The sequence below is a fragment of the Amphibalanus amphitrite genome, unplaced genomic scaffold (genome assembly GCF_019059575.1).
Source record: "Amphibalanus amphitrite isolate SeventyFive unplaced genomic scaffold, NRLGWU_Aamphi_draft 000033F_arrow, whole genome shotgun sequence".
Classification (NCBI taxonomy): Eukaryota; Metazoa; Arthropoda; class Thecostraca; order Balanomorpha; family Balanidae; genus Amphibalanus; species Amphibalanus amphitrite.
Window position 1 is genome coordinate 715,392 of NW_024881529.1, and position 19,269 is coordinate 734,660.

Here is a 19,269-nt window from a genome sequence, read left to right on the forward strand (position 1 = left end):
ATCTGTCGGAGTAAAGGAAAGAGATTGGGATTTCATTTACTCCCCATGCATAACCGCTCGGAGTATACAAACCCGGTCGGAGTTTTGTTACTCTGCTGTGACAGTTCGAATAAGCATGGAAGTACGCAATGCAGAGTAATTCACCGCAAAGGGAGTTAACGAAGAACCGAGAGGACAGTCAAAAGAAAAGAAGAGTAACTGAACTCCGAAAAAAGACCTGAAACTCCTCTTGAAAGAGTTTTGCCGCCATCGCGGCACTGATGCACGTGCGTTATTCGACGCCATTTTCAAGGCAGCAGTCGGTTGGCAGTTGCGCCTACAGTGAACATGCCGGTGGTGGTGTCAGTGGACTGTCAGTGGGTTGTGAGAGTTTTCGGCGGAGAGTGGTGCAGGAAAAGGTGGGAGTGGTGACGATACGCTCGGAGACGACGCTCTCGCAGCAGCAACTATCATCTCACTGCATATAACTGACAGGATCTTCGAGCTCACAATTCAGGCAAGTCCCTTCTCGCTGCGACTTTGGAGAAGCGTTCAACAGTTATATTTGCTTCGTGACATATTAATGTTTTTTTCTTTGCCCAAAATATTGACGTCCAGTACCTATGCCGGCTCTTCCCGGATTCATTCTTTTTTGGTAGCTATACACTTTTGGCAAAATTAGATAATGCAATGAACGTCATCACCGCCTGTTCCCCTTTGTCGTAGACTTGTCATGGCAGAATATACAAGGGTTGAAAACGAAAATTAATAAAAGATTTGCGCCCAATAAATTTCACGTCGATACGCGGCGCCGTTCCGGCGCTTTAAGACACATAAGGCATGACACAGCGATAATGACAACTTATAATTTATTAAGTAGGATTTACAGCTTTTGGAAACCCGGGGTAATGGTTTACATGTTCCGGTTTTTTGTTCTATTTTGCTCCTTTCTTTGAAAAATAATCTGAGTACCTGAATGTCATTCGTTATCTGTGCTGCATGATCCATGCCCCATATTCAGTGTAGCCTTTTCATAAGGTAATTTATACTTTTAGCATATGCCGGAGTATGTCTTTAGCATTAGCGCGTGCGTGCGGTAAAAGCTTTTTGGATTAAACCGCATAATGTTGAAGTCAATTGAGCAACGGTTTCGGCCCATGGGCAAAACATTTTACCAGCGAACTTTTGAAGCATTTCCTGAGGCGGAGGAAGGCGCTGGAAAAGAGCTTAACTTACTGATATAAATCTAACGTTAACTGACGTGTTGCATTTGGTCGCTTTGAATTATTGAAGAGATTGTAAATGTTGGTTTTCAATAAGATAATATTTTAAATCTTAATGTACTGACAGATTAATTAATCACCTACTGTAGCGCCAATTTCATGCCCTTTACAAGTGTAATGAATTGACAAAAAAAAAACGCATTTCACATTGATCAGTAAAAACTTTATTCATATTGACATGGGTAGAAAACCAAGCACTCACTTCACAGGATTGTAGGTATACCTTCCACTCTTCTCTAATATTGAAAACGAACGTTACTCTAGCTTCTCATATGACATAGATTGAAGTAGATGTTCTTGGTTTGATAGAAATCCAACTCACAGCCAGACACAAGGATGAGTCGGCTTGGTTTATTATCTTGGTCAGGGAATCTGTACATTTTTTAGTTCTTGATATTCGGTCTTGGTTTTTCCACTTCTTTCAAGAATGTAAAATTGTTAAAGAAGCTTAAATATGGAAATTAAACGGCATATGCTAAAATAAATATCACACTTGGGCCGGAATGTTTCATTCAGGACCTCGGGCTTTGTTGAATTTTCCGCCCTCGACCTTCGGTCTCGTGCGGAAAACTCAACAAATCCCTCGGTCCTGAATGAAACATTTTACCGGCCCCGTGTGATACTAGATGCCGGCAGCGCTCTTGCGTTGCCTTGGGCCAGAATTGGAGGAACGGTACTGAGGGCACACACCGGGCCAAACCACCGAAACCCAGGGCCTGTTCCAGCGCCTCCAGAAGAAATTCTTGACTGGAGGCTCTACCAGAGGTTTTACTGGAGGCGCTGGAACGCAATCTGGAGATTTCTGGAGATTGGCGTCATAGATACCAAAAGAATGACGATTGTTCTCTCTTGAAAGGCAAAATTTGTTTTCAATTTTAGTTAAAAAGATAAATAAAATTATAGCAATGTAATTTTCTTTACATTCAAGTTGTAAAATAATCAGTCAAATGTCCTTTGTTTACATTCGTGATTGTCACATGTGCACCATAATTGTAGACCAGAGCCTCCAGAGAAATTTGGACCTCTCAACTCTCTGGAGGCTACTGGAGGTTTCTGGAGCTTTGGCGAGAGCTTTCTGGAGCTTTCTGGAGGCGCTGGAACGCTCTCTGGAGGATTCTAGAGCTTTCTGGAGCTTTCTGGAGGTTTCTGGAGGCGCTGGAACAGGCCCCCAGACTGAGCTTGGACTGAACCTGAAACCAAACGAAACATCCCAAAAATGCTTCGAAGCACGTGAGATTGGTGCGGATATCTTCCTACAGTATGGTATGAATTAACTGCACGTGCATAGTTCATGTCCCAGGCACCCCAGTGCAGTCATTTTCATAACATCATGTAGCGTGTGTCTAGTTCTATCAGTGTACCGACTTTTGTGTCGCTAGATCGACGTTTCCCGGGATCAGAGGATCCCTAGTCAAAACCGTTATCCGCCCCCCGCACGCGCAGCTTGCACCCCTGGGATATTATCTCGCCGGAATGTTACGACTCAATGTATTCTTCTTATGACCTGCAAGTTTTGAACCAGTTAGAGCGGCCGTTTACCCTGCAGGCGTGGCAACGCACGAAGGGGTGCAATCGGCTTGCACGTGCATAGCTCATGCACCACAGAGTTTAGCTCAACCAAATGTGCACTATTTTGGAGGCCTTGCCTGAGACTACCATTGAACCGATTTTGAGGTTGATAGCTCAAAATTTCTTTGAGCCAGAGGACCTCACGTCAAAACGGTTTTCCGCCCCCAGCACGTGCAGCCTGCACCCCTCGCAGACGGTGACCCCCCTGGAAACTGGTTCAAGGTGTTACCGATGTGTCCCGCCAGTGTGGCTTTGTCCGTGACCTCGGGTTGACCTGTAGCCTTGACAAAAAATTTCGTGTCACCGAAACTTTGAAGCGGAATAGCATGTGCCACGAAGCACTGAGCGAACCGAGGCCAGTACCAAAAGTTTACCTCGCCGGAGACGAGTCGAACGGTACCACGTTGGTCCCGATCGGTCCACCCATTTTGACTCCAGGTCCAAAAAGGCTTGGACAAACTCACATACTCACTCACATACTCACTCACATACTGACAAACAGGCTTGGCCGAACTTTTCTTCAGCGACCCACCAATGGGAATTTCCGGATGCAAAAGCATGCTATCGCATGCTTTTGATCCTCCAATTCTGGATTATATATAACCCTCGCCGGCACAGGCCATTTTGCGTCCTTCGACGGCACAAGGGGGGTACGACCTCCCTGGCGTTTGGCCCCTGATCGAGCTAGAGCTTCGCGGAAAAAACGAGCGTGTTGCCCTTGACAAGAGGAAGCCGATGATACCCAATTTTGAGGTCCTAGGTCATCGGTTGACCTTCTAGGTCAGGTCAATGACCCAAAGGTCGGGAAAATCGGGACCTGCAAGAACATCGTAAAGGGTGGCTGCTGTTTTTTTTCGGGGCGCTGATCACGAATATCATGTTGGTTTTGATCACAGATGATGTCTTTATGCATGTAGGCCAGGTCAGGTCAGGTCAACCAGTAAGGGTGCTGCCGGGTATTTGTAGTAGGTGTCAACCGCCTCTGACAGCCTCGTAACATGTTACGAAGGCACGAAAACTACTTTGTAAATGTTCAAATGGTTTTTAACCGAGGTCACCAAAGGTCAATGACCTGACCTGACCTTCAGGTGACCTTGACACCCATCCTAATCCATGAGACCAACATCATATCACATATTTGAACGCTTGAAATCACGAAAAGACTGCAAACGCGCTGGTAATGCGAGCCGCGCCGAATCGCGATTCTGGCCAAACATGGTCTTGGAAAATAGGCCACAGGTCAAAGGTCATTTGGGTCAGTGTCATGAAATTATCAGGGTAGGTGTAAAATTGATTAACACGAGGGTACTGAAAGTGTCGTCGCGATCAGCCGCTTTTTGCGCGAGTTATTTGCGAAAAACCTGCCCCCCCCCCCTTGTGCCGGCGAGGGTTAAACAATGAAACTGGTTTTAATGAAGGCATATGAAAAAATAAGTGTATGTATATATATTGCTTAATTAGAATAGGCCTATCTCAATTATTTTCCGAAAATTACCCGCCACATCAAAAGACAAATGCACTCAAGCGTGAATTCCGGAATTGAAATGTTTATGGAAATGTTAGTTATATAAAATGTTATACGGAAATGTTAAAAAGCTCAAGTTATCAATTGCAAAGGTTGAGCGCAGAGCAGAGCAAACATCACTCCTCGCCCAATGCAGTGACCTAATAATTGCATCAAATTTCATCGGATGTTGGGAATGTCCCTAGCTCCTAGACAAAGTTTCTCAGAAACCCATTGACCCCACCTATGCAGACTTAAAATATTGTCTTTTTTAGTCACAACGGAACATTTTCCATTGCAGATAATGCTGGCAAGCATGGTTGGCAAGCACGCTCGGAAGCCCGTTCCACGACGAGGAATACGTTGGATAAACGAATAGTGTCCAACGCGTGGTTGTCTATTCATCCAGCACAACCCTAACGGAGACAGTGTGTGCAATGCACACTGTGCATGGATGCTGAGCCACAGTGTGTATATTGTATAACCTTAACCGTCCCCGGACCTACCGGTTTTCTGCATGCACCCAGGTCGAGGGGCGAATCCCTTTCCCATTTCTTTCCAACTTGAGCTAGAGGCTCGCGGAAAAAAACGAGCATGTGTGCCGTCGCGAGATGCAGCGACTAATACCGATTTTAACTCGCCCTGACCGGGGAGAGCGTTCGGACACCTCCCCCCCCCCCCCCCCTGTGGTTTTCGCAGATAGCTCACAAATGGCTGCGTGGAGCCACCGTCTTCTTTGGCACACCTGCTCATGCATCTTTTCCCACAAATGTTGTTAAAGTTTCAGACCCAGGTCGCCAAAGGTCAGGTCACCAGGCCACTTCAAGTGACCTCACCGCAGAAAGAATGCTCGTAGTAGCTACACCGACTGAATGATTATATTGCAATTTTCGGCGATTGATAAAAGTAAACGAATCTATAAAATATACCTATATCTCAGAACTTTCATATCGATGACCTAATGCCAGGGCAATTTTGCGCAATCTCCATTATAAGTGAATGGGAGAAAACGTCGTTCTAAACACTCTCTAAGTCTATAACATCGATTGAGAGACATGCTAGAGCGGTAAAAAACCTCAGATGTGTTCAGCTTGACGAAAAGAATCGACCGATATGCAGCATGACCTTTTCCGGTCAAGTCATGACCTTGACCTTAAGTAAAATTTTCAAAATTACCCCTCAAGGTCAAATTATAGTTCATTCAATGCGTTTCGACAAGAGGAATATGATGCTGCCAACAGCAATGTCGCGACTCTATTGAGTCAAAGGTGATTACAGAAATACACTATTATTTTCGTAAAACGGTTATTTGTGGAGTTCTTTTTTCTCTCTAGAGGCTAAACTGTTGACCTGAGGTCACATCTGAGGACACATTACGAAAGAGCGTTAAAAATGGCTATCGAACGCGCCTTTTCGCGGTGCTGTGGCTCTTTTTGGTTCCCAAGTTATGCGTCGGTTTTCAAAAACTTTAAACAATTGAAAGAGGCAAAATTTGACCTTTGATGACCTCTGGTGACCTGATCTTTGACATGATCTAAAAATGACAGGATTATTTTCTTCATTATTTTTGACTATCGAAGTGCCGTTTACCGCGTGTCGCTAGATGACCCGAGAGCCGAATTACACCCCTATGACCGCGTTATTGTGTTATGGAGAGTCTCACATCTCAATTGTTTCTGCATAAAAATGTGTTCATTTTTTAACCCTCACCCTGGCAGGTCATTTTTCATAACACGGGTCGGGTCAAATGAGGTCAACTGAGGTCAAATGACGTTTGTGCCGATAACTTGTCACATAATAAAGATAAAGCTTTCAAAATGGTACCATTCTGTTCCTCTTGAACAGCCGAGTAGAATGATATGCAACATTAATGCCTCCTATGGCACCTAGAAACACCAAATTTGGTAGGTAGGTGGGCCCCCTGGAGTTCTCACCCCTGTGCAACGCTAAAACAGGTCAAAAGTTTTTCGCTTCTAACTTTTTATCTAATTAAGATAGAACAAAAACAAAAGCACCAGTGAACTCAGCACGTCAAGGCGCGTCGAACGATGTACTTTTTTTGCTTGCTTAGGTGTACTTGAAATACTAAGCACAACCTAAGTACAACAAGTCTTAAGAATGGTCGAAATGCTTAATGTTGCATATCATTCGACTCGGCTGTTCAAGAGAAACAGAATGGTACCATTTTGAAAGCTTTATCTTTATTATGTGACAAGTTATCGGCACAAACGTCATTTGACCTCAGTTGACCTCATTTGACCTGACCCTTGGATAAGTACACCAAACAAAGAAGCACCAAGTGACATAATGTTAAGTACTGTGGTTTCAAAGCACAAAAGTGATAGAACGAAGCGGATATCTTCAATATTTTCCGAATTGAATATTTTCCCATAGGCTTAACATTACGACGTAATGACCTCTAACTGACCTCAGGTCAGTGACATAAAAACTCGAACAATATGCTATACAACTCGGTGAACTTAGTACATCCTGAAAGTTTGAAGGAAATCAGTCCAAAACTGTGAGTTGGACAGGTGCATAAACAAATTGAAATTTGACCATGACCTTGTACCGGTTATCCTGACCTGGTGACTTGACCCAAGGTCACCCGGACCTGAAATTTTCAGGTCTTATGTAAAAAGGTTGCCCCATAGGCAGTGCCAAATTTGGCGGCGCTGCGCGCCGCCGTTTTTACGCTATCTTTGAAAACCCTTAGGGGGGTGGGGTCGCATCGACCCCCCCCCCTGCCAGGGCGAGGGTTAACATCTATGATAGCTGCTTCGTTCACCATTGCTGTACTTGCTGGACGCTGCTATACTGGATGATACTGGATGCTGCTGCAGATTTTCTGTAAACCCAGTGGCAAATCCTTGTGGCTCCTGGCCATCTTGTGCTAAATCTGCTGTTACATGCATGATTTGGTTGACGAGAATACAGAAGAAATATTGTTTATAATCCAGTGTTTTTGTTGGATATGCTCGATATTTTTTTTTTCGTCTGCTGGTTATTTATTACACTATAGCTAAACTGTGTCTCCAATGCGCGAAAGAAATAGGAAGAGACTGGTTCTTATTTCAGCCTCACAACACACGTCACGTCATAGCATCATAGTAACTTTTTTTGCAATGATAACGGTATAAATGATCCATATTTGTTAAAATTCCAGCTGGAAATGCTCTGATTATGTCAGTTGGGGCTTGTGCAATGTGCGTCCTGCCCAAAATTAGGAGTGACTCAACCCGTATATTTGGGGTGACATCACACCCTTTTTGGAAAACTCCAGAATGTTAACTTTATCTACTCTAATATAAGTACTGTATTTGGGATGAGTACCTTTTTGGGAGTTTTGGAACCACTTAGCATGTCTCGTTTTCGGTGTGACATTACTCCACAGACAAATTTAGAGGAGTTTCACTTGCAGAACAGGAGTAGTGAAACTCCCTTTTGCGACCATAACTCCGGAATAAGGAGTAGTTAATAAGGAGTTTTATTACTCCTCTTAGGTTCCACTACTCCCTATTATTTTTCACTCCCTAAAAGGGAGTTTCAATTGCGTTTTACAAGGGAGTTTCAAAACACCAAGAGAGTAATAAATCGCCTTTTGATAGTTTTAGAGAGTTATGGATAGAACTCCAAAATAGGGCGAATATCTACTCTAATATAGGTACTGTATTTGGGACGTCAGAACCCCACCTAGGGGAGTAAATATTTTTTTCCGTGTGGACTCGCCTAGGGCCGAGACCTGTATAAGATAATGAAAATGTTTATGCTCCACTCCCATTTGTGTATTCACCGTCACATCAATTCGCACAGATCACTTACTTTGGACATAGGTGTATAGCCAGTACACGGATGCAGTGCAGATGTATAAGCGCACATTAGGACAATAATCCAACAACAATGAAATACACATTCTGCAACTGATGCCAGGCTTCACGGTCAGTTATTGAGACATTTCTCGTAGACTTGCCAGGCCTCGTCGCAGTGTTCCGTGTTGATGCCGAGTGGTCCACAGTGATGAATCCTGGCCTGCTCTTCACAGCTGCAGGGCGGGTCGTGGCCCACAAAGTCCTTCGTGCAGTACCTGGGTCGGGTGAGCATGTCATTTAAGTGAACAGAAAGGCGATTGACGTATTTACCATGTCTGTCTTTTCATAGAGTAGATTGAAATTAGATATATGCAGCCTAAAGGGAGTTAAGAAAGACAGCGGTTTGAAAAGATGTAAATAGGCGTGCAGTTAAACATTTACAAAATGATTACAGCCTATAAAAATTGGCCTCATGACTATTAGTTATGCATTAAAACGTTTAAAAAATTGCTGGCTGATTCTTTTCTTTTAGAGGATGGTCGGGTATCGCACCGATTTAAAATGAATGACTTTGCGTTGATGTTATCCGACCTGGGACAGCGAGTGCTCACTTGTCGATGTAGTTGTCGAGGGTCTGGTTGGCGCACGCCCAGTCGGCCATACAGTCGTAGAACTGTCCTCCGGGCGCTCCGGCGTCCCACCAGTAGATCTCGGCCATGTCGTAAGGGCCGCAGTAGGTCCACTGGAAACAGTCGCCCCGGTCCCGCATACGGCAGTCCTCGGCGTTACCCGGACTGCCTATCGCTCCTATAGCTGCGCAATATTGGCGGATGCGGGTGGGTGTCGAATTGAGAAACAATGTGACCGATTTTATTACAGAAAAAAACACTTGTATCGTGGGTTTTATGTCTGTGTGACTTCATAAGTTGGTGGTTTTTGGCTACTGAAGTCTGTTAATTGTTTGAGGATTCGGAATCAGTTTTGAAGTTTGACACTAGTTTAGTTGGAAGCTCATTTTATTATATGTAACTTTATCTTGCATATTTAAAGGAAGTAACTATGCCTACTCTTTGTGAGTTCTGAGTCGAGTACCTACGGCGGGCTAGGTCTACCACTAAGGCTTCCTGAAAATGATTATTTTCACCCCAAAACGAGTAAATGCATCCTGATCTTTGGTTGGATACCGAATACTCTCGGATAAACGGATAAAAACAAAGATATGGAAATGTAGCCTAGATAACTTCACAAAAATGCTGCAGGTGCCCATGAATAATTCATTATCTTATGTGGAGAAGTCACACCTAAGTGTCGTAGAGTCTTTGACAAGTCGCTACTCATAAAATTTGAAACATTGTTTTTTAGCTGTAAGCCGAGTATCTGTTTTGAAAGTTTGCATTAATTAAACACCATCTCCTCTTGCGACACCTTATGCTATTCATGTTTTTGGGTATCCATGCTATTTATGATACCAGTAAAACGCCTTTTGGGCGAAGAGCGAGCGAGCGAGATAGTGAGCCCTACACGTGGGGAAGGGCGAGAGGGTACTTCCAACAGGCTTGTGGAAAGCACCCTTCTAACCGGTCGCTAGCGGTGTGCCAAATTTGAACGCAATCGGCCCAGCCGTTCCTGAGATCTGGAAGCGGCATTCTGCACGTGCGCACGTGCAAACGGGTCCAAAATGACTTTTGCACGGCACCCTACTAACCGGTCCCCAACCGTGTACCAAATTTGAGCGCAATCGGCCCAGCCGTTCTCGAGATCTGGAAACGCCCCCTACACGTGCGCACGTGCAGTAGCACCCTAATCGCAACAAATGGGAATGCATTGCCTGGTGGGTGCCTACCTGTATGCCAAGTTTCAACGAAATCGCCCCAGTAATTACCGAGTTATTGAAATGGGAACAAATTTGGCACCTCTTCTTTTTGTATTTTGCACATGCAGTGTGAGTCACTCACATAGATCAAGAGTATCCGACCTTTGGTAGAAGAGATGCAGCTACCCTATAAAAATTACCGCAAGACAATTGCTCAAGCCGCTGCTGAGATATGGGCCTCTCAAAATCATTACTTTTGCAAAACTACTTGAACACCCTTGACTTTTCACGTGGCACGTGCCACGACGGTCACTGAGATGTATCAAAAGTAGTCAATTATGGGGTAAAAGGGATGGGGCTCCCTAGCAAAAAAGACCGCAGGCCAATCGGTCCAGCGGTTGCTGAGATATAAGCCTCTCAAAAGCGTTACAGGCCGTGCCGTGCCGGGCCGGGCCGGGCCGGGCCGCTCATACTGAGATTTTTCCCTTATATTGAAAAGACTTCGCTTTGCTCGCTGCGCTCGCTCGCTCGTAATTATGTTATTCGTCAAACGTCATTTGGTTTGAAACACAGGCCGTAGTTTCGAGAAGCACATTCAGTATCCGTATTTGCGTCGCGACAAACCGTTGCAACAGACATTGTCCTGAGCGCTAGGCATTGGATGTCGCAATGCCAAATCGCGTGCGACTTGACCACATGTGACAGTACTTCGCACTGTTATAAATTGCACCTCTGTAGAAATGTGGCTCCAACAGTCCGCTCCACCGCCAGCAACTGTGTTCTCCACGACCGGCAACTGTCCGCTGCACCTGCGACAACTTTCCATTCCACCGGTGACTTCAACTGTCTGCTTCGGTGACCTCGTGCGCTGCACTTCACTGCCTTCGTCACTATGCTTCTAGCGCTGCTCCTTCTACTTTGTCAGCAATGTGTGCTGTCAAATGTCATCGATGAAAAATGCAGGGAGTGTATTTGTGCGGTGAGTAGCGTCTGCTTCTAGTCCTAGCCTCCCAACTGTGATGACATTGTTGATATACATACATTCGTTGTTTAACCTACAGAAGTAAAACTCGATTGCAATTTCTGATAGGTAAGTTATTTTTGAAAGCAAGCAACAATTGTGTCTAGATGTGATGTTTTCAGCAGCGTGTGCGCGACGTTTACTGACAACTATTTGTATGTTTACAGTGTGCTGTTGAAACGTTCCTACCAATATCTAATCCATGCTTTTATTTATCCTTCCCGTATGTCCATTCCTATCAATGACTGAGGATTGCCTCCTTTACAAGCTCGAATCTTGCTCCCACAGGGCATCCCTCGTGCTTATCAGACCTTCCCATCGTCTGCCATCTACTCAGTCCTCAGCTAATAGCCTCCTGGCACCTCTCAGGCTGGTCCGCCTCTGTCAGAATCCAGATCACCCGCTATAACAGCATCGCCCTCTCTCCGTTCACAGAACACGGACGGCCATCCGGGCCCGGCCGAGGAGTGCGAGATGCGCCCGTACCGCTATTGCTTCATGAGCATCTACTGCGGCCCCTACGACATGACGCACGACTACTGGCTGGACGCCGGCTCACCGGGCGGCGACTTTTACAACTGTATGGTCGACTGGGCCTGCGCCAACCAGACCCTCGACAACTACATCGACAGGTGAGAAGGACCAGTCGTGCCCGTGATGCGAATTGCGAACAGCCAGCAACATTAGGAACAAGGTTCCAAGTGGGTCTAACGAGGGGCGCTTTAGGTGGGTCAAGCAATGCTTCAAAACAAGAGATAAATAGAAACATGAAGGTGACCAGGATTTTCAAGGTAACGTCTTATTTGGATTGATATTATACCTATGCATGTTATGTTATACCTTACTTTTAGGGTTGAAGTTATGCAACGTGGCTTTGTATTGAAGTCCTAAACGGGTAGGCATTCAAATTTAGTTTGCCGCAATAATGAATTGCTGCGCAACTGGCTCTCATACCATGGTGTGTGGGATTTCTTTTCACAGGTACTGTATTCAGGAGGTCGTGGGACACGGCCCGCCCTGTAGCTGCGAGGAGCAGACGAGGATTCATCACTGCGGACCTTACGGGATCAACACGGAACACTGTGACGAGGCCTGGCAAGTCTACGAGAAATGTCTCAGTAACTGATCGAGTTTCATTAAATTGGTCCACTTCAGGTGGCAAGTTTCCGATGACAATTCGGCTGTGTGCGGTGTGATTTGTAAATACATCAAATTTAGCCACATGGTATAGCGGGAATCATGTTGAATGCGTTCTTGCTCACCGAGTGTTCTGTTCTACTTATTGAATTCAATAAAATCAGGTAAATACTAAATACAATGCAAAATGAGTCAACACTCAGGCCGGGTATAGTCACTTTTCATGACCCATTCATGCCGACATAGATTGTGGCAGACAGGGACTGACAAAACTATATACTGAAATACCAACCGGAAGGGAGCTGAACAGTCGTTACAGAGCGTCAGGCAGATTCAGAAATGAAGAGAAATATGATGTGCCCCTCTGTTCATGAATGTATGTAGTATGTACCGCTCTAGCGAGATTAAGCGGTAGGTTTTGCACTTTTACATTTCCGGTTAAGTCTCAGAAACTAATCGATCTATGATGAAGCCATTTTACACGATCATGGCCGGCTTGTTACCCAACAAGTCGATCGCATTTTCAACACTTAAAAGGTTAAGACGACGAAGATATAGCCTGAAGTACACTAATTTTTCTAGGTGCAAAACCTACCGCTAAAACCCGCGAGACCTGTACCTTAGGTATGCAGGTAGCTGATCCAGATTCAAGACGACAAATGTCCTGTCCTGTGCACCTTGGTCAGGGTACATGGAGGACATGGCTCTTGAACCTCTGGCTGTTCCATCTGTTCCCTTCACTCTGGTTTCATGGTTCCCCAATGTCGTTGGTCCTGTCGGCCCCCCGCTGTCGGTCTTCTGCGTCACTGGTCCTGTCGGCTCCATGTGCCGCTGGTCCTATCGGCCCCCTACAGGCTTACACCCCTAGCCTGTCGGTCCCCTGTACCGTTGGTCTCGTCGGTCCCTTGCACCCCTGGTCCGTCAGACCCCCGTGCCGCTGGCGCTGTCGGTCCCCTACAGGCGTACACCCCTGGCCCGTTGGTCCTCTGTGCAGTGTGCACTCCTGGCGCTGCAGCCACGGGCGCGGCGCCAGGCCGTCCCGGCTGGCTGCGGCCTGTGTACGAGCCGGACATGTGCACACAATAAAACATGATTGCCTGCCGTTCTCGCCGTCCCATAAACCGACCAGCGCTGCAGACCGGTGGCGGCAGAGGTGACCGTAGCAATGGTGTGCTTCTGAACTGTTAGACGCTGCCACGTAAACCGAAATACTCAATGGCGTACGGTGACACATACGAATTGCCAATTCAATAGGCAAGTTAAAGATGCCATTGGATGGTGGAAAGATCTGAAGGTTTTCAATTGCAGTGAAACGTTTCAGAGTTGCGTGATTCAGTTGCGTTTTGCATTTCTTCTGCCTGCTACGTTCTTTTCTTATTTGTAAATGTATCATTTATGTTTCCATCTGCCATAAAGATTACTGATCAGGTATTCATTAATTGTATCAATGATGGATGGCAGCACACTTTGAGACAGGTAAACCATTTTTTCAGGACAGTGTGTTACACTGATGCTTTGCTGCAAGTTCTTTGTTAGGTTCTCTTCCGAAGTAGCGTAGAGATATAATTGAATATTGATTTTACGATGAACTTGACATGGAGGAATGAAGGGTTCACCTGAAAATAAAGGTAACACTAGAAGTTGAAACTGCCTTAAATGAAAGAAGAAAGGCTTCGCCGCTTCAGATAGCTTCCAATCACAAATCTTTGGTTGCTGAGGAATGGCATCCTCGGTGCGTTTTATTCATTATGGAATTACCGCTAAATCGAAACAACAGTCGTTCCAATTTCACAAGTAATTTGCAACGCCTGAAGGGAGACACACTTAGTGTGTGCTGTGAATTGCAACGCGACAGAAATTGCAATTCCCACCGGCTTCCAGTTCAATTAAAAGTGTCGTTCAGCAGATCGATATTTCGCAGCAGTTCATGAATATCAGAGTGCCAGTAACCAATGTTTAATGACCGGTCTAACCTCATTTGGGCTCCCTGTCGCTCTAATCTATCCACCAGTGAGGGGAGGGGGTGTAATAGGGGAGGCGCTGGCCGCTGGGGTGCCAGGAATGACCCTGTCTCCCGACCTCCCTCTGCTGTGTTCCTGCACCAGACGCCGGCCAAGTAGTTTCGTTTGTTGCCAGCCGCGTTTTATGTGTCTGGGGCGACTACCGGCTATTCTCCGACCCGCAGCAGCGGCGAAGGACAGACAGCAGTAGCCAGAGGTCGTGCTTGGCATTCCAAAATGGCGGCTCTCTCCGGCTGAGGACGGCCGGGGGTGATATTCGAACGGTGTCGGACCGCGCTGCCGAGCGCAGAGAGCCGGTCCGGGGGCGTCCGGGCGGTTTCCGGGCCAGCTCGTCACCCCTGTTCCGCCGCGGCCCGTCTGCAACGCACGTCCTCAGCGACCTGTCGTAAAGCCGGGCCCATGGCCGCCGCCGTGCCCCCGGGCACCAGCAACATACACCTTTTGCCGACCGACCCCAGCCGGGATCAATACGGGGGCTGAAAAGGGCAAAGGGTGGCGTCCCAGTCCTGCTTTTGAGTCTCATATGTCTCTTGACGACATATAGAGAAAACAGACAAATTCTATCATATTTTGTTTTATGTAGAAGTGAGCTATGTTAGAACGGGTCTAGCACCCCTGCACTGGCTGCCAACAAAATGGCGGTCGGGGCCGCTGGAGGAGGGTCAGCGGGGGCGGCGTCGGGCGGCGGCGGGCGGCGGATCCAGCGACAGAAAGGTGTCGGCGCGTCGCGCGCGAGGCGAGACCAGCGGTCGCGACGGGGCAGACGGGACTCGACTTCAGTACCGGTGTCCGGCCGAGCCGAGAGTCATGTGGCAGCCGCCGCCGCCCAACAGGAAACTGCAGCGAGGTGAGCGAAGAATAGCGGTCAACTCGGGAAAGTTGGATTGGTCTCATGGGCATTGAAGTGTTTTGTTACTCGATAAACTCGTAACTGTGGTGTATTTGGAATTATTTTCAACGTTGAAACATCCTAAATTATCTTTTTATTGCCACGATCAAATTCCAGCGCTGATACATGCGTGATAAGCCGGGCGAGTTAGTTTCCTGTGCTGCCGTGAAGTTTCCTGCAGGGCGGCGAGTGACACATTTTCCCTGGAGCTGTGAATAACTAAGCTGCCTTCTTTTGAATGTTTATCAAGCTAGGCGAATGAACTGCATCTTTAGATCACACATCGTACAAAAGGCATATCTTACTGAAATGTTAATTCATCTAGTGGCTGCCCCTAGTCTCCAACTTGGACGAGAGATTGTGTTTCTCATTCATGTCTCCAGTGGGCCCCGGTGACATAGCACACTCAACCGCTCATTATGAGATGTCTGATGCTATATCCACGTGCCACAGGTAATTGTGGAGTATTTTTTTTTGCAAATCAATGAGTTTCGTATTTTGCAGCAAATTTTGCGGTAGCAAAAATGGGTGACTGAAATTAACCTTCAGAAACACTAAATTGTTCGGTGTTGTAAACGATAAATTAAATAATCAGTCAACAAACACAAAGCGGACTCAAACTCAGACGTAACTTTGTCATTGCTTGTGTAACTATACAACCGATATTCATGGTGTAGACGCGGCCATTCAAAACAATCGTCATGGGTCTCTTGGGCTGCAACCACCCACTTCTCCTCTCCTGCTACCGATATGAAGTGATCAAACCAAACCAGCAGCGCACGGACCGACTCAAAAAGATCCAGTGCAACAACAAACACCCGTGGCTGGATCACCCGCTCTTCGGCACCAACTTCCGCGAGGAGTTCGCCAACAGCATGAACCCGGTGACGATGCGTCCGCCGCCCGCCTCCGAGCCGGCCTGCACGGCGCCGGGGGCCTGCAGCGGCCGCATCAAGCTGACCAACATCAGCCCGCTGCAGCGCACCAGCGCGCGCTACGACTTTATGACGTCCCGACCGGCGACTGGCGGCTGCGTGCAGCCTGGCGTGCGCACCGTGCTGCCCAACCACGACACCATGCACACGGCGTACCGGTACGAGACGCGACTGACGGAGCGCCAGCAGCCGGCCGTGCAGCCCGCTGAGGACTTCCGCACCAACTCGTGTAACCCCATCATGCGCACCAACTACCGGTACGAGTACGCGCGTCCGCGGCCGGCCGGCGCCGTACCGCGGCCCGTGGCAGACCCAGTACAGCAGAGGTACGCCTGCCATCGCTATGGGGCCGCCAACCCGCCCTAGAAGACCGCACCAGCCGAGCGGAGGGTGAGGGGAGAGCTGGCGCCGGAAGTGGTCTCCATCGAAGAGTGGATATGGGAGTGAGACAGCAAGCTGTGATGGAATTTCTTATGATTTTTACAGGAAAAGCTGTCTGTGTTTTGCATGCCGGTATGCTGCACTTTTGATCACCACTGTTTACTTTCGGCAATATACCTCCTGCGATTTATAGCCGAGTCATTGGTGCATGGCGGGATACGTTTGTTCATATTTGTAACTACTTTTTTGCATCGCTCATGCGCGTTTGTCGAGTCAAAGCTGCTATTAGGCGGCACTGGCATTAATTTGCCGACAGATGGGCTCCGACGATCTGCTTAAAGCTGTGCTAAAACGTACAACGACTGAATATGCCCTGAGGTTTCAGGAAAAATACATCCACATTGAACGGGTGAATTGCAGCTATATATTGTGCATAGGGTCTCTACCTTGCCACTCCTCGACGCAAATATATTTTTGCGTAACCAATTCGTTGCCAGACGTGCGCACTGTGACCTCAGAGTCCTGAAAGTTAAAACGATAAACAGATCCTCATCGTTGTAAGTAATTGATAAAAAAATCATGTGTGCCGATGCTCTTGTTTTTCTTATAACGAAGCCCACATGCGCTCATGTAAGTACATCGGTAGTAGTAGTTTACTTTACGCATCCCAGCAAAAGGATCATTAAATAGCTGACAGTAGAGAAAAGTAAAACAAAAGGTCTGGCTAATTGCCAGCCTAAATAATTTCCCCTTCCCTGGCGATGGCCTTAGGCATGCCGGGAAGACTACATGTAACAAATCACTGATTATTTTATGTTTCAGAGGAGTCTCGCGACAGTGGCAGTGGCAGCGGTTCTGAGGACACGTCCCTGGCTCCCCTCCCGGAGGGAAGCGGAGCTGGTGGAGCCATCTACGGCGACAGGGGTCCTACGGGTACCGTCTGGGCCCAACAGCGCTCTGAGAGGCACTCAGTGGTAGACAAGAGCCGATCCAACAGCGAGGCGGAGGGCGAGGATGGGGCGGAGATGACAGGTTCCCTCTCCGATAGACAGGACCGGGAAGGGGGAGAGACACGCAGCCTCTCCGGAGAACAGCAGGTACAGATGGAGGAACTTCAGCAGCGCCGTCACGGCCTGGATTTCTCAGTCGGTGAGCGGCGCAGGATGGTGGAGAGTCTCGCAGGGAGACAGCAGTCGTCTCACCTGTCCAATCTTAGTCCGCTGGTGAGGACAGACTCTCCGTCTCTCAGTCGACAGAGGGGCTCAGCCAGCCTGGCCGCGACCAGTCCCGGGCGCGGGGCCGAGTATCTGTTCCCCACCAGTCCTGCGGAGGTCCAGGACCTCTCGGCAGCCAGTTTGGGAAGGTCGAACGGTGGCTCCTCGACCAGTCCCAACCCAGAGATCCCGGCGCCGGCAAGCCCGACCGGTGAGCCGGAGGACCTGTCGTCGGCCAGTCCAGGACGCGGACCCGATGGACGGTTCGTCCGAACTCGGCCCGGAACGGAGGACGTCCTTCCGTCGGCCAGACTTGAGTCACGCACGACCCAGCAGCACAAGTTGGGCGGTGCGGAGCGCTGGGAAGGTGTCCCACCGTCAGCTAACTCCGCCAGACAAGAGTCCCAGAGCGGCGCGGGGGCCGCCAGCGGCAGAAGAGTGCCGCTCTGTTCCCGCTGCCGCAACCACGGAGTCAAGAACGAGCTGCGGGGCCACAAGGGACTCTGCAACTTCAAAGACTGCACTTGCTCCAGGTAGGTTTCAACTGACGAGACGCTAGATTGAAGGAGTTATGAACATCCTACCTCCCCCCCCCCTCCTCCCCACTTGAATTGTCAAAAGAAAAAATTGTCTCAAAATAATACTTATTGATATGTGCATGCATTTCCGTAGGTGTAACGGATTATGCCTACTGCCTACAGCACTCACGCTATATTGCACCCATCCATCCAAAAGTGTTTCCCACAAACTCTACCCCTGCCTTTACCACACAGGTGTGTGCTGGTGCGGGAGCGTCAGGCCATCATGGCTCGTCAGGTGGCGCTGACCCGAGTGCAGCAGCAGCAGGAGCGCTCCGGCAAGGTGATGCTGACGCCGCCTGTGAATGTGCCAACCACCAGCCGTCCGGAGACGTCGGGGGATGGAGAGGGCGGTCCGGCCGGCCCGCAGCCCGCGCAGACAGGTAACGGGGCATGAAGGGCCACCCCGCGCAGACACAGATAGGTCTGTCCGGCCCGCAACCGGTGCAGACAGGTAACGGGGCACGGCACACAGAGAAGGGCTCCACCCCGCAGACAGTGAACGGAGTGCATACATACACAGACAGGAAGCGTTCATAGCGGAGACGTAACAAATATCCTACATATATCCAGAAGAATTTACAGGGATATAAAACTCCCACAAAAACGTTTAGGCGACGAACGTCCTATGAGGATGATTCCTTTTCTTGTTAGTATTTATTCATATTGAGCAAGTATATAGGTATGTAGTTAACAAACACACAACACTAAACTGTGATTCGCCGAAGTGCTTAGCTACGACTTACGAGTATATGCTACTGAAGATCGCTCAGCATAGTTGACGAGTACAAAGCAATTGACTGAGCATCCCTTCTAGCGAACCTTTGTCTATGCTCACTGGTAAAGGATTTTTACCTCTGAGTCTGAATGCTCCGTTACAGCCGTTAAATGCTCAATCTGATCATCCATGATCATCAAATCTGGTACCGATACAAATCAATTCGGCCTGGTGGATGCTTTAGCTGGTCCAGCCAGAAGACTGTCGCTAGTTTAATGCCGCCGGCATCCATGCATCGATAGCGCCAGCACGTCATGAACATCGAACGCTTTGTACCTTGTCTGCAGCGGGGAAAGCCATAAATGCAGGTCCAAGTTTCAAACCATTACCTCGCCGGCATCAGGCGCACAGGTCGCTG

The 19,269-nt window shown here is 48.0% G+C and overlaps 3 protein-coding genes across 3 annotated transcripts; 2 read left to right on the plus strand and 1 right to left on the minus strand.

Moving 5' to 3' along the window:
• The first annotated feature begins 1,913 nt into the window (after positions 1–1,913).
• LOC122369094 (lysozyme-like) lies at positions 1,914–12,291 on the plus strand. Its single transcript, XM_043343522.1, has 4 exons — positions 1,914–1,935; positions 10,729–10,936; positions 11,414–11,610; positions 11,960–12,291. Exons 2-4 carry the CDS (start codon positions 10,850–10,852, stop codon positions 12,102–12,104), a joined length of 429 nt encoding a protein of 142 aa, XP_043199457.1. The 5' UTR covers positions 1,914–1,935; positions 10,729–10,849; the 3' UTR covers positions 12,105–12,291.
• Positions 8,106–8,977, minus strand: LOC122369100 (lysozyme 3-like). Its single transcript, XM_043343528.1, has 2 exons — positions 8,756–8,977; positions 8,106–8,419 (listed from the first exon to the last, which is right to left on the minus strand). The coding sequence occupies exons 1-2, from the start codon at positions 8,911–8,913 to the stop codon at positions 8,275–8,277; spliced, it is 303 nt and encodes a 100-aa protein (XP_043199463.1). The 5' UTR covers positions 8,914–8,977; the 3' UTR covers positions 8,106–8,274.
• Positions 12,292–16,961: 4,670 nt separating the features above from the next.
• On the plus strand, positions 16,962–18,530 carry LOC122368955. The gene is made up of 3 exons (XM_043343295.1): positions 16,962–16,983; positions 17,164–18,088; positions 18,329–18,530. The coding sequence occupies exons 1-3, from the start codon at positions 16,962–16,964 to the stop codon at positions 18,528–18,530; spliced, it is 1,149 nt and encodes a 382-aa protein (XP_043199230.1).
• The last annotated feature ends 739 nt before the right edge of the window (positions 18,531–19,269 follow it).

Excerpts from the sequence above, each read along its gene's own strand:
- LOC122369094 (XM_043343522.1), top strand. The coding sequence starts at position 10,850 with ATGCTTCTAGCGCTGCTCCTTCTACTTTGTCAGCAATGTGTGCTGTCA. Across the intron at positions 10,937-11,413 it reads GCAGGGAGTGTATTTGTGCG|AACACGGACGGCCATCCGGG; the intron begins GTGAGTAGCGTC and ends CTCCGTTCACAG. Across the intron at positions 11,611-11,959 it reads CTCGACAACTACATCGACAG|GTACTGTATTCAGGAGGTCG; the intron begins GTGAGAAGGACC and ends TTCTTTTCACAG.
- LOC122369100 (XM_043343528.1), bottom strand. The coding sequence starts at position 8,913 with ATGCGGGACCGGGGCGACTGTTTCCAGTGGACCTACTGCGGCCCTTAC. Across the intron at positions 8,420-8,755 it reads CTCGACAACTACATCGACAA|GTACTGCACGAAGGACTTTG; the intron begins GTGAGCACTCGC and ends CACCCGACCCAG.
- LOC122368955 (XM_043343295.1), top strand. The coding sequence starts at position 16,962 with ATGCGCTCATGTAAGTACATCG. Across the intron at positions 16,984-17,163 it reads GCGCTCATGTAAGTACATCG|AGGAGTCTCGCGACAGTGGC; the intron begins GTAGTAGTAGTT and ends TTTATGTTTCAG. Across the intron at positions 18,089-18,328 it reads AAAGACTGCACTTGCTCCAG|GTGTGTGCTGGTGCGGGAGC; the intron begins GTAGGTTTCAAC and ends TTTACCACACAG.